General features: G+C 41.4%; 2 protein-coding genes across 2 annotated transcripts; one reads left to right on the forward strand and one right to left on the reverse strand.

Annotated features, from left to right (window-relative positions):
- Positions 1-7,043, reverse strand: fbxo42 (F-box protein 42). Its single transcript, XM_063474089.1, has 10 exons — positions 6,860-7,043; positions 5,676-5,958; positions 5,437-5,553; positions 4,728-4,862; positions 3,574-3,727; positions 3,355-3,465; positions 2,916-3,012; positions 2,698-2,754; positions 2,500-2,616; positions 1-1,619 (listed from the first exon to the last, which is right to left on the reverse strand). The coding sequence occupies exons 2-10, from the start codon at positions 5,950-5,952 to the stop codon at positions 585-587; spliced, it is 2,100 nt and encodes a 699-aa protein (XP_063330159.1). The 5' UTR covers positions 5,953-5,958; positions 6,860-7,043; the 3' UTR covers positions 1-584.
- A 1,924-nt stretch (positions 7,044-8,967) lies between these two features.
- On the forward strand, positions 8,968-13,753 carry LOC134627732 (SUZ domain-containing protein 1-like). The gene is made up of 4 exons (XM_063474090.1): positions 8,968-9,417; positions 11,038-11,087; positions 11,260-11,529; positions 11,645-13,753. Exons 1-4 carry the CDS (start codon positions 9,367-9,369, stop codon positions 11,754-11,756), a joined length of 483 nt encoding a protein of 160 aa, XP_063330160.1. The 5' UTR covers positions 8,968-9,366; the 3' UTR covers positions 11,757-13,753.
- Positions 13,754-13,901: the final 148 nt, after the last annotated feature.

Genomic DNA, 13,901 nt, shown 5'->3' on the forward strand with positions numbered 1-13,901 from the left:
TCACTGAGCAGACATGGAGGCCTTTATTGTTTAACTATATTCATAGTACAGTGCCACATCTCTCATCCACTGTAGCCCCCGTCACACACATTAGTCAACAACTTTTAACCACCATCGTGCACACACATACACGCACACACTCACACTGTTTTCAATGTAAACATTGCAGGCTTAAAGAGTGATACAAAAAGCAGGTAGTCAGACAGTTTCTGTCAACAGCGTCCGCTCTTCCAGACGTACTCTAAGAGTTCAGAGGATGATGACACAAAAAATAAAAATTTTCTGGTTGTTCTTCTAGGGAACAAAAAAAAAAAAAGTCAAATTTTCTCCCATCACTGTGATCTCACACTCACACACTCACAGGATTCTCATTCAAGCAAATGGTTTTATCAAAGTGTACTTAAAGTGTTTTCTTTTGAATGCTTGCAGTAGGCAGAAGGGGGAATAGTGAATTTCTGAAGTGAAACATCTAGCAATGATTATGTTCTTTATTCATAATCCTTCCTACAGGAAAAAGGCCTTGTGTGTCAGTTCCCTTGTGTGGTCACAGGATGAACATCTTCTCAATCCCGTCTGGAGCTGCATTACCTTTTAGCGCGTACAAAGTACAAGGCGTTGGTTTTAGGGTAGTATTTCACATTCTGTTTTTTGTCCATGAGGCCCCCAAAGATGATGAGCTCTCCCCTGCCCTGTACCACAGTGTGAAGGCTGGTCTCCGGTGGTCCTGTGACTGCAGGTGGAGTCCCGTTCCCATAAACTCTCCAAGACACTACACCAGCAGACTTGGCTCGGGACACATCCAGCACGTACATCTGCATGGGCTTGCAGTTGAGAGACTGGTACAGAGGTTTGCCTACGTTCAGGCTCTGCGGCGGATGATGACCGAGACGCCTCGCAATAGGCGGGATAGCATGTCCATCGGCTCCAGCCACCTGAGGAGGACTGGAGGATGATGACGGAGGGGTTCCTGGAGGACCTGCTCCACCTCCAGGAGAAGGCCCCTGTGTCTGAAGGGAAGACGATGATGATGAAGAAGGTACAGATGAGGAAGATTTGTTTTTCACTGCCTCCAGCCCTCGTCGTAAGGCAGCAGGGGACACTGCACCTGGTGGGGTGCACGGGGAGCCTGAGGGAGGCGTATGCAGGCCGTTGGTGCTGGGGACCTCAGGATGGTGAGCAGCGGAGGGGGGAGACTCCCATCCATAGTCAGTGGAGGAAGGCAGGTGAGGACGAGAGGGAGGAGATGCAGCCTGGGCTGGGCTGGTCCGGGGGGAAGGGGAGGATCCATTTATTAAGGGAGGAAGAGGAGGGCTTTCTGGGCCTTGTGAAGGAGATGGTTGCTGAGAGGAGGACGGGCTCCCATCTCTGGCACCACCTCTCGCTGAAGGCCGAGGTCTCAGAGTGCCCCATCGGCCATTTACACACGGAGCCTCTTCAACAGCTCCCAGAACAACACCGGCAGCACCGCTCCGAACGGGAGACTGAGAGCGCAGGGAAGGAGGTTCAGGGCCCAGAGGGGCAGGCGTGGCACTTATGGGGGAGGGCCGAGAGTTAAGACTTGGGCTTAGCGGTGCCCGCCCAGATGGAGCCTGTGAGAAGACCACCACACACTGGCCCACCTTGTGTGTAAAAAAAACAAGTTGGGAAGAAGAAGCATTAGTGAACACGGTTTACAAGTATTCACAAAACTCAGGAGTGTACTATAAAGAGACATACTGGGTTAGGGAGGTATTTTGAAGGTAAAGTCAAAGAGTGACTTTATGTTTTTTGTTTTTAACCTGGTCACAACAGTACCTTAAGATGAAGGCAGAACTGACCAGGGAAGGTTTGTTTTAGAGTTTAAAAAAAAAATCAGTTTCAAATGACTCAACTTTAACCAATTACTTTGTCATCTTAAACATACACTGATTAGGCATAACATTATGACCACCTGCCTAGTACTGTGTTGGTCCCACTTTTGCCCTGACCCACCCACAGGCATGCACTCCACTACACCCATCCTTTAAGTCTTGTAAGCTGTAAGGTGGGCCCCCATGGGTTGGACATGTTTGTCCAACACATCGCACAGATGCTCGATCGGATTGAGATCTGGGGAATTTGGGGAGCAAGTTAACACCTCAAACTCGCCTTTTAGCTCCTCAAACCATTCCTGACCCATTTTTCCTTCGTGGCAGGGGTGGACAGGAGTCAGCATGAACACATTGACTGGTCTGCAGCTATACAGCCCCATACGCACAAACTGTGATCCTCTGTGTATCCTAACAACTTTGTCAGAACCTGCATCAGTAACCATAATATTATGCACGATCAGTGTATGTTATACAGACCGAAACACTGAATTAATTCAGTTGGTAATGTAGAAAGATCAGAAGGAACAAGTCCATGGAGGGTTTATATATATATATATATATGCCTGCCTAGCCAAGGAAGAAACCTAGCTATGTCGAACATGCTTTGTAACACACACCTTTAATTGATGGCTAAGTCACACACACTCACCCTACATGCTGGGTGACACCACAGCTCTGGGGCTCCATGGTCCTCATTTTCCACCTGCAGCTGCTGCCACCTCCATGGTAGTGCATCCATGTGGAGAAGCCAGGCATCTTTAAGAAGCTATGATTAGGGAAAAAAACAAATCAGTTCTCATGTTTCAAGGATCTGTTTTAAAACTGGAAAGAAAGAATAAAAACTTACTGCATTCGGACCACCACATCCTCCCAAGATGAGCAGCGTCTGATCATCTATCACAATCTAATGAATAAACATTTGAAGAGCATCATTTATTTCACATATAAAACATAGATGGACTTTTCTGGCACCTTTAGTAAATGCACAAAGAGACAAGTCAAAGTCAAAACTTCCACAGGCTGTTAAAATGATTAAGCATCCCTGTTTAAATACTGAAGCCTTACTTGTGACTGGCCACCTCGTGGGTGTGGTGATGGTCCAGATATGGGCGGTTTGGACCAGGACCACTGCTCCAGGTCGAGAACCCACACTTCATTACTCCTGTCATAACCAAAAGAGGACCAGTGGAAATTTTCATTCAGTAATACATCCCTGTTCATAACATCTAAATCTAAAAGGATTAGTAATCTACATTGAAATATAATTCCTGAGAGTCGAGTGTGGGAAGATTTAGTGTACTTGGGAACAGTGATTACTGCCGTCTAAGATCACAGTCTGTGCAACACATTGTTTCAGATCTATTTCATTTGTTTCACATGTGTTAACCAACCAAGCGAAGCCTTTGCAATGGCAACCTATTAACACCACTGTAGTTTAAATAAGCAAAAATTTAGACTATTCTTTCTAATTTCATGCAGTCAATTACAAATAAAACCTTCTTACATCTGACGTGCTCCTAAAGATCCCCCGAACACTATCATGTTGTTTCCTATTACAGATGAAGAATGGCCTGCCATAGGTGGAGGTCCATGTGTCGTTACTATACAGTTCCACCTGAGACATCAGAGGAAAAAACAAAGTATATGGAAAAAGAAGACAATAATAATGAAATGTTTAAACTAGTTCATATTTGGCCACCATGTGTCAGTCACTCCTTCTCACCAGTTCTTTGAAGGAGAGTAGGTGTGGATTTCATCAAAAAAACGTTCTGGTTGGTGTAGTGGATAAGGGCTGGGGCGAGTCCATCCCCCAAACAGCACTAACAGATCTTTGTGCATCACTAGAGTCGCTCCAGCTTTAGGAGATGGATAAGAGCCTGTTTAAAGGAAATAAATACAACAATTAATGGAAAATAAGTATGCCAGATTTTTAAATAAGTCATCAATTACACATACATATCAGAAACTGTTTCCTCTTTGTTTTAACTCATACATTGTATAATTAAATCTGCTATTAAGCATGTGACTATTGTTCTCTCTAGCATGTCCTGCTGAATATGGGTGACTGGTCTTCAAAGATTTTTGACAGAAAATTGTGAAAGAGTGGAGTTTGACCCAAACCGTGAGATGAGATGTTATACCTCAAGGATGTAGCATTAATTATACAATAATTACATTTAGGAAAATAAAACATAAATATAAACAGGCAGATCTGTAACCTAAACTCATCCAAACCTCTGTGTGGTCCACCAAACAATTTACCTGGCGTCTCAACATGAAAAATCAGTTTTAAGATTAAAAATATGTTAACATAATGAGAATTATTAGAGTAGTAATTATGAGAAAATTGGCACCATGGATGGGATTAACAGTTTTGTCAAACTTTGTGCTGTAGGGGGGGACACTTTAAATGACCATTAAAAACATGTTGAACTGTTTACTACACTCTATAAACCAAGGCAGAACCATTATGTTGCCATAGCAATACATCAAATAGGTAGGTTGCACTTTAGAGACTGGTTGGAGAACTATCCCCGTTCCCCACCCACCCAAATCAACAGTAACCAGACAACTATATTGGATATCTAGGTAAACCAAACTGTAACTACCCAAATGTATCTAAAAATCATAGCTTGTCTTCCCCAGGTTGAAAGTCTGACCCAATCACATTTTCACCCAGATGTTGCTGACTTTTTCTCTTTATACTATCTCACTCCACTTCCTACAAGCCTTTTCTCAGAGAGCCAACTCAACCTTTCAAGGAAACTGTCCCCACACAGCTCCACTTACATAAGAAGCTACTTGTTTCCAGAACAGTTGTAAAAGGGGTTACAACCTCTGATTTGTGTTGTTCTTACCAGCCTGTGAAATTGTTACCTGAGGCCAAAGGGCGGATCCACTCCTTGCTGTTGAGGTCAAGTCTCCATAGGTCATTGAAGGCAGCATTGCAGCTACTCTGAGTGCAACCCCCAAACACATACATGGACTGATTTGAGTCATAATAACATGCACCTGCAACCCGCAAGAAGAGAGAATAAATACCCAGTGTGTATAGTTAAAGTCTCTGCACACAATGCTTTAAGGATCATCCTGTTCTTTATGAGATGGCACCAACAGCTTGTCTTGACACTACATTTAAACCACTGTAATTAAAAGGGTTTATATTTGTATTACTCCAACTGGCCTATTATGACAGTGACATAGCACAAATCAGCATTTTAAGATTTCAAAACAAAAATGATGAAAGAACATTTCACTTCAAATGCAGCTGGTGAAGAAAGAAAATGAAAAAAATGAAGTTGCTAATAATCTATTTTAAGACCAGCAGTAGTCCATACGTGGATTAAATGTCTGATGCTGCTCTTTTCATGAGTCATCTACCACAGACTAAAAGCCCTTTTTTAATTGCTGTACATTAAACTTATAATCTGATCCATACCTTAAATTACATCCAAACATTTATAGGCTTCAGATCCATAAAAATGAAGTGGCATTTTATTTTGACTTGTAGGAAATAGACACACCAACCTATAAGTGGGACAAAATGCTTTTGACATGAAGCATGGTAAAAGGGTCATATACTAACTGTGTGAAAAGCGCTGAGTGATGGGAGTGCCTGGATATGGGTATGTGCGACTTTCCCACTGGATATTACCCTCCTGGACAGCTCTCAAAAATCCATGGTAACACTGATAGGCAACACCTAGTTAGCAGAGAGAGTGTTTAAGAAACAGAAGGCAGAAAAAGTGGAGAAAGCAGATTCTAAGCAAAGATAAACAAGCATCCACCTTATGATTAAATATTATGCAAACATGAGCGGCGTACCTTTAATGAGACGGTACCACTGCTTACAAACGAGTGCAGCGGTCTTGTGCTCCTGGTAAGGTGAGAGGAAGGACAGAATATACTCTAGAACTTCCTCCGGCAGCTCCACCATTGTCCTCCCTTCTCCTTTGGCACCACTGTCCATGTTCCCTTCTTGACAGGAGGACCCAATCTTTGCTTCCACTTCCTCCGTTATCCCAGCAGGCTCTGAACCTTCATCCTCTGTATCCATGGCAACATGTCCTCCTCCATCTTCATTGTCAGGGGAACGGGACATTATTGTCTGTTGAGACATTGGGAGACATGCTATTGATGCTAAAGGGACTATTTTGAATCAACTAGATTTAATTGTGCTCTATACATTCTTACTGGAATCCACATTTTACAGATGCCTGTATGATTGATTCACTCAGCCTAAACATAGAGAGGGTGAAGGCTTTAAATTGGAAGAGATCTGCTCCTAGCCAAGAAACCCAATGACACTGCAAAGCTGCAATCAGCATAAAATTAGCGCTCGACGACCTTAAGTGTGATATCCACTGTTTAGAACAGGTGGAGTCCTTTCTTTGAATATCTGGTCTGTCCAGACCAGACGTTTCATTTATATCATTAGCTACATCTAATTAGCTGCCGTTAGCCATCACATTATAATGCAATACTGGGTAGCTAATGCTAATTATCGCCTAAAGCTAACTCACGCTACTGGGGGAAGTAACGTCATAATTCATAAGGCTAAATGAGCTTTGAATTTGCTACAAACCGCAATTTATCCAACTAATCAACCGGCTAATGGTACCGTATTGTGACCAAGAAAAAATATTTTGTGCTAGCTTTGGCTAACGCTAGTCAACTTGTCATGAGCATCCACGCTAACGTTAGCTAACAGAAAAAGAACCTTTTGGCTAGCGGTGTCAAAGAAAAGGTGCATTTTCTCGACAACACCTCTGCTTTAAACAGCATAAAATCGCTCACTTCTTAGCTGTCTTGTCGACACGACATCCTCTCAGGTCAGCAGCCTTATCTAGTGTTACCACCCTCCTAACTGACGAGCTAGTCGAAACCTTCAGTCTTCTGCTAATAATCTTTGCTAACGCTAGCTCAACCACAGGCTGTGTAATGTCAGTTTCCCTCTTTATTATACGCTGTCAGCTTCACTCGGTGACTACGGCAGAGTTGTCTGGTACCGTTGTTTAAGACGTATTCTTTTCAGGGCTCTGAGTGTGAAGCTTTCCTCTCCTCCTCCTCCCCGTTATCAGCTCCAAAGATTCCTCTGCAGCCTCCAAACAGTCGCCATCTTCCGCTGTGAACAGCGACCTCCTCCGCAGCTCAGCGACGCTCCGGTAGCCGCTAACCGTCTGTGGTACCAGGGTGGGTCCTCAGCCCCAAACAGCCGCCCAGGGCAACACGCTGTGTGTGACCGCTGTATGGAAGCCTTTTTCAGCCATTCAATTATTATTTACTTTTTTTTAAAAAATTAAAAGCTAAGTTGAAATTTTGAGTAATTAAGTAAGAAAATGGAGATCCATAACTACAAAAGTCAAAAATTTAAAATGCTAACTCAAAATGTAGTCTTTAGTCTAAAAGAATGTTCAGTTGCAGAAAAACCTTTCCATACCACTGTTAAGTTTTTTTTATAGTTGTATATTTATGTATTTTGTATATATATGTATAGTTTATTGAAGCAAAAAACAAAACAAAAACAAAAACAGAAAACAAGAACAGAAGTCTTACCAAATAAGCCAGACATTCATAACAGCAGCATTAATAAATACACGACATAATGTAAGAAGATACCCAAAATAAAGTTTGAATTAAACATATCTGGGGGAGATTTTCCTCAAGAGAAAAATAAATATATAAATATATGTTTATTGCCAAATTTTAGTTGTTTTCACTGCTTTCCAGTTGCTGGAGGCTGTAATAGTGTTAAGATTTGAATTCTGCTGTAAAAAAAAAAATTAAATAAACGTTTCTTTTTGCTGAATTTACTTTAATGAAATGTTGCAGCTTGAATGCATACCATGTTTTCCTGAACTTGAGCTTTAATTTTATTTATTTAATTGGTTTTTTTTTTCCTGCTGGTACTGGCTGGTCTGAAGGTTCAATCGACCCATTTTTCAGTCTAGCTTTCCCCTGTGCATCTTCACACAGGATGACATTTTTCTGTGGGCTCGAGAAAGAACAACTCGTCTCACACATCTGTAAAAAAAGAATCCTCCCCCCCAGGGTTTATACTGTTCACTCCAATGCAAGAGTTTGGCAGTCTTCGCAATCTGGGAAGCTTAGTTGTTTTGCAGCACCTATTGTATCTTGTATTTATTTAAAACAGTGAAAGGATAAAATGTGTCCTGTTGTTGTGAGTAGAAAAATACATTTATATCACCAAAATACGAACATTTCTGTATTAGTTATCAACACATGTAACCTGAGTACTTTTATCCTTCACAATTCACAATTAAACCTTCTGTATCTAAGGTACAATTAAAGTCACTGAATGACATTAAAACATCTGTCATAGGAAACTAAAGATCTGTCATAGAAAACAGTTGATACCATTCTCTATCAGTAGAAGGTGAAGGCATAACTATGCAGCAGTACTTATGCTGTCTTAGGTCAGCATTAGTACTGCTGTCAAGGCAAAGTACTGAATCATCCAATGAATAAAGAAATTGGCCTGTTCTTGTCTCAGGGTGATTTGGGGCATATTTTAAAGATATTAGGTGTGGAAATGTCTGCCTTTTCTTGAATGTAATGGAAATAAATGTTTTATCATGTTCTGTTTTCTTCAGAAGACTGAAGGAGATGGGTGTAGTTTAATAAAAGAGAAAATAGTTCATATGTTCAAACAAAGATGAAAACAAAACTTTACCAAAAGCAGTCTGCACTTGGCTGATGAGGCTTTGATTGATGTATTTATTGAGACTTTGGATGTCTATAAGGCTGCGAGTCACTGTTATCATAAAGGCCTTTTTATTGTTATGTATGCACTTTTCTTCCCAAAACTTTTCCAGAATACAATATTAATTAATAAAGACTGAAACTAAGACTATAACTAAAAGAAGCTAAACTAAAACTAAACACTTTCAAAAAGATAAAAACTAAAACAAGCAAACTCACCCTGAAAACTAACTGAAATTAAACAGAATTAAAAGCAAAAAAGTCCAAACGATATAAAAATAAAACTAATTATGAATTACAAAATCATAATAACAGTGGTACAGACGCCTTCATTTGTTAAACCACTCCATTTGGAGGCAGCCTGTGGTTGACGTTACCTGTAGCTGACGTTATGGCGTCATTTCCCTTCTTCGATTTGACGGTTAAACTTGAGAGGTGTAGTGAAGCTAAGTATTAAAGCATTGCAGGGACAGCTGTTTATAAAAACATAACGTCCAAGGGTGTTTGTTTTCCGTGTGAGCGGCAGCGGTGACCGGGGTTCATTTACTGAGGATTTAAAACAGCAGACAGCTGGTGGGGTTTGCTCCGAGTGGAGCTTTAAGCTAGCAGGCTAACACGAGGCCGGGGTAAAGGTTTGGGAATTTGTTTTTATCTGATCATAAAAAGGGACCCAGTGGCGGAGCTCCCTGTGGTTTGTACTTGAGCGCTTGCCGTCGTCTCATGCCCACTGTGCGGTACATTTAGCCGGTGAAGCGAAGAGAGCCAACCAGCCACCCAGCAGTCCCGTTTAAACATGGAGGATGAAGAGGTTGCAGAAAGCTGGGAAGAGGCGGCGGACAGCGGGGTGAGAGACGCTAACATTGCACACATACTGTGCTAAACAGGGATGTAACAGCACCCCGGCTTTAGTCTGACAGCCATCCAGGCACAGTGCAAGAGCTGTCGATAGAGTAGAGGCTTCCTGCGCCCAAAAACATTAGCGTTTTTTTTTTATTTTCAGCCGAACTTCCTGGTTGAGTCTTGCAGGCCGTGCTGACACGGGACTAAGCCCACCTTTACATCATTTAATTTATCCAACTGTGGAAAAATCTGAGTAACGTCCTTGTAGAAACAATATCGCAACATGTTCAGCTTTTCCCTGCAGCCCCCCCACTGTGCCCTGAAATGAACCGTGACAGCACCTTCCTTCGCAGTCTAGTGTGTGCCACTGATTGTAGAAAATAGTCTTTTATAAACAGCCGCTGGTTTGTACACATACACATTTTTCTGTGTGTTTCCAAAAAAAATGAACCCTGCTAGATTTGATTGTGCTAAATTGTAATGTGTCACTTGTGATCTAATTTGAGGTTCTCTGCAATAGCACCTGACTAAGTGTCCTCGAAACACTGAGTTTGTGACTGTAGGGGGGTTAAATTAGTTTAGTGGCTTTTTTAAAAGTTTTTTTTTGTTTTTATCAGCTAAACACTACATATGGATCTCAGCTTTATTGGTAAGCATTTTCTTGTCTTGTTGAGAAGAGTTTTCTGCCCCACTTTTGCATATTTGTTACGCTCACGTAGAGTGTAATTGAGATCAAATAATTTTTTAATATTAGACATATTCAGAGCTGGAGTTGCTTGTGTATTTTGGATCATTGTCTTGCTGCATAATCCAAGTGAGTTTGAGCTTCAGGGCATGAACTGATGGTGGGACATTCTCCTTCAGTCTTCCATGTTTGACTGTTGGTGTTGTGTTCATTTTAGGAAACGCTGTTAGTTTTATGGCAGATGTAACAGGACTCAAACCATCCAAAAACTGAACTTTGGTCTCTGCAGTACACAGAATATTTTCCCAAAAGTCTTGGGGATCGTCAAGATATTTTTAGGCAAATGTGAGATGAGCCTCTTTGCATTCTTTTTGGTCAGCAGTCATTTTTGGGGCAATTAGGTCACAATCAAAACTGCAAGACAACATATATATGCATATATTAAGACTATCTTTAGGTTCTCCTGTACTGTTAAATACACATCCAAATTTCAGTTATCTCCTGTGCACCAACATGTTTTGGATACTTTCACATTTGTGTACTATGTCATCTGGTTATGTGTGTATTTAGTTAGTTTATAATAATTATCATACTGCCAACAAAAAGCTAAAACACAGTGCACATTTACTATAGCAACAAAGACTTTCCCAGCATAAGTTATCTGATCAATCGCATGTGAGGCTGTCTTTGGTAATGAAGGTTTAATAAAGTCTGAAACGCACAAAAACGTTTTACCTGCTGTGCTGCTGCGTTTGGTTGTCACTTAAGAGTGATTGTAGTAGGGTAATTGAGCCAGGATTGGAATGATATCCGGTCCAAATACCTGATAGGATAGGTGTATCTCTACAATGTGAACATGTTTGGTATACAGGATGATGTGAGGACAAAAGTAGAAATCGAGTTAATTATTGTATATATGTATTATATTTCCTCCTTCAGGAAATTGAGAGAAGACTTGAGGCAAAGCTGAAAATAAATCAGGAAGCAAAGTAAGTAACCAGAAGATAAAGCTACTGCTTTCTGCTTCTTTTTTTCCCAACAATATCTTTGTGAATATTTTTTTTTTTAAACTTTAATAGCAAGACTAAAACTAAGGAAATGAAATTAACTTAAAAGATGCCCAGACCTCTTCAAACACGAATGATTTTCTCATCTTTGCAGGAAGTCCAATTTGAAATCAGCCAGTTCACCTGTACGAACTGCTGTCGTAGTCCAAGATGACTCTCTCCCAGCAGCACCACCACCTCAAATCCGAATTTTAAAGCGCCCTACAAATAACGGCAACACAGGAAACCCCGCTGCCTCGTCTCGTCCCGCTCAGCAGATGAAGTCTCTGGCCCAGAGAGAGGCAGAGTATGCAGAAGCCCGAAGGAGGATTTTGGGTAGTGCTTCTTCAGAAGAGACGCCTCAGGACAATCAGTGCCAGGACAGGTGAGTTGTAATGTCTGCAAAATCAACTGTGACAACAAAATGTTTTGAAGAAGACACCTAAAAGAGAAAAACACTGTTTTGTAATGCATTCAAATTTTTCTCTTACCATTATTAGGCCAGCTTGTATGAGTGCGCAGCAACCACTGGAACCAGTTCGTTCAAACAATCACGTGATCCGTCAACCCAACGGCCCGGATGGCACCTCAGGCTTCCGACTGTGCAGATAGGCAGGAGCTGCCTGATTCAAGACACGGCTGTCTTCCCGAGAGGGCACAGAGGGTGCAGTGAGGAGTGTTGTGTGTGGTATGAAGAGCAGAGCGGTGGGACGAAATAAAATTTGACAGACGTTAGACATTTGAAGATGTAGCATGGATTTAGATGAACTTCTCCACCCTCTCTCTTCTCTGCTTACTGGTGTGGTCTTTGCCTTTTGCCTTGTCTTTTCCCTCTGTGGAAGCTTACAAGGGGCTGGCAGAGATCAGCCAAAGATCCGAAATCCTTTGTGTTCCACACTGTGAGCAGGCTTTCGCCTCACATTCCTACACACTGTGTTACTTTGACGTACCATGAGGTGCCCTGTGATTTTAGGTCTGATTGGCCGGCCGAGTGCCAGGACATCAGGTGTCTGTCTCTTCAGGGAGAATACGGAGAGCTTGCAGATTTGTGGGACCTCCCCAGAAAAGGCAAGCACACGAGGTGGCCTTTCCACTGATGAAGCGTGGGTCATGGCTGGGTATCCACCGGGGTACTGGCCTTAATTTGTCGGGTTCAGTTGGAATGAAATGCTTGACGGTGCCATACATTTATTGCGTGTTCAGCAGCTTGAGTGAGCAGCAATAAAAAAAATTGTACTGATGGAGCCTTTTGGTGCCTAGCAGTGTGCTTTTAATACTGTAGTCGATGGCAGTGGCTCAGGCCACAAGTGTCCACAATCCTCTGTAAGGCACGAGTGGCCCTTAAAGAAATGCCCGGTGGGCACACAGCCTGTGGCCAAAAAGAATAGAGCTGAAGGACAGTATCACTAAATCTAAGCTTATCTAAGCAATAATGATGAAATTACTCCCTTTTTTTCTTTCTCTTTTAAAATGTTGCCCATTTTCTGTGCGGTTTCTTTTTGTTCACATATGGTTTTAAACAGTTCATATTGTTCATGTGTTTCATTTCTGACACATATTACGTATAAGTCAGGTGATCTGTAGTGTGTAAGAGCCTAGAAGATGTAGTCTGCATAGTCGTGTCATATTCAGTTATATCTAATTGGCAGAAGTCATGAACTGAAAGTTTAAAGTGTGTTTTTAAAAAAAAAAAAAAAAAAGTTCCTGTGTTGTTCCTTTGCTGTTTCGGAACAGCTCAGCTCTGGAGTTGATGATGGATGATGATTTTGGTGGGTTTTCGTACCAGCTGCAGTTTGCTGATTTATTACCTACAGTTAAGAGTTGTATTAATTATTCTGAAATAATTATTTCAAGCCCAGCCTAGATGGGGATATCATCTAAAGCTTTGTGTTGGCAAATATTCTTCCAGGGCCAGGAAACCTTAAAGAAAATGGTGTTCTTTACCCAATATCATCTTACAGTGTGGTCTGCTTGTTCAGGACCAATTTAAAATAAGAGTTTGCCTGCAATAACATGATAGTATAGGCAAATCCTGATGAATAACCAGTGCTGACACTTGTAGTAAACAGTACATGAGCCTGCAGCAGGTTTTCAACCTTTCCACGCTGTTATGCCTTAAAAGATAAACAATCCTCGGTCTCCATCACACGCTCTCCAGCAGGTAGTGCTCATACATATTTGGAGCTTTCTGTGAAAGGTTATTTATGTCACAAGTAAACTGCAGCACAGCACAGGAGCACATTTATCAACATGACTGGAAGTGTTGCATTTGTGCCACTTATTCCTGCTTCAAAAAGTAGAAGTTTTTGTTTTAGGAGATTATCTACAATGAAAAGGAGGACGTTTGGACCTACAACATCTAGATGATGTACTACTAATACAGCGTTCCCTGGGATCCTATTCAATTATTGTAACAAAATCAGTTTCTAATCAGTTTAAATTGAAAAGGAGAAATAGTCATCCTGTACCTGTGTGACCTACCCATGATGCTTTGCTGAAGTCATTCATAGCCACCTGTCTAGTGTGAAGCTCATTTTATGTCATCATTGTTTTGAAGCTTTAGGGGAAAAAAGCTCATTAAATTTGAATACCCTTTAATAAACACACTCAGCGGTACAACTTGCTTCATGTGTTGTTATTTTAGATAACGCAGTAGTCTTGCATATGCTGCTCAGAATAATTAAGGGGGCACTGGATCAGTCATATGGACTTCAGGGACATCAGTCTGCATGTGAGGAGGCATCAACAATCCATGAT

The sequence above is a fragment of the Pelmatolapia mariae genome, linkage group LG5 (genome assembly GCF_036321145.2).
Source record: "Pelmatolapia mariae isolate MD_Pm_ZW linkage group LG5, Pm_UMD_F_2, whole genome shotgun sequence".
Taxonomy (NCBI): Eukaryota; Metazoa; Chordata; class Actinopteri; order Cichliformes; family Cichlidae; genus Pelmatolapia; species Pelmatolapia mariae.

Coding starts and splice junctions, on each gene's coding strand:
- LOC134627732 (XM_063474090.1), top strand. CDS start 9,367: ATGGAGGATGAAGAGGTTGCAGAAAGCTGGGAAGAGGCGGCGGACAGC. Junction 9,418..11,037: donor AAGAGGCGGCGGACAGCGGG/GTGAGAGACGCT, acceptor TTCCTCCTTCAG/GAAATTGAGAGAAGACTTGA. Junction 11,530..11,644: donor GACAATCAGTGCCAGGACAG/GTGAGTTGTAAT, acceptor TACCATTATTAG/GCCAGCTTGTATGAGTGCGC.
- fbxo42 (XM_063474089.1), bottom strand. CDS start 5,952: ATGTCCCGTTCCCCTGACAATGAAGATGGAGGAGGACATGTTGCCATG. Junction 3,728..4,727: donor GATCCGCCCTTTGGCCTCAG/GTAACAATTTCA, acceptor TCCTTTAAACAG/GCTCTTATCCATCTCCTAAA. Junction 3,466..3,573: donor TACTCTCCTTCAAAGAACTG/GTGAGAAGGAGT, acceptor CTGATGTCTCAG/GTGGAACTGTATAGTAACGA.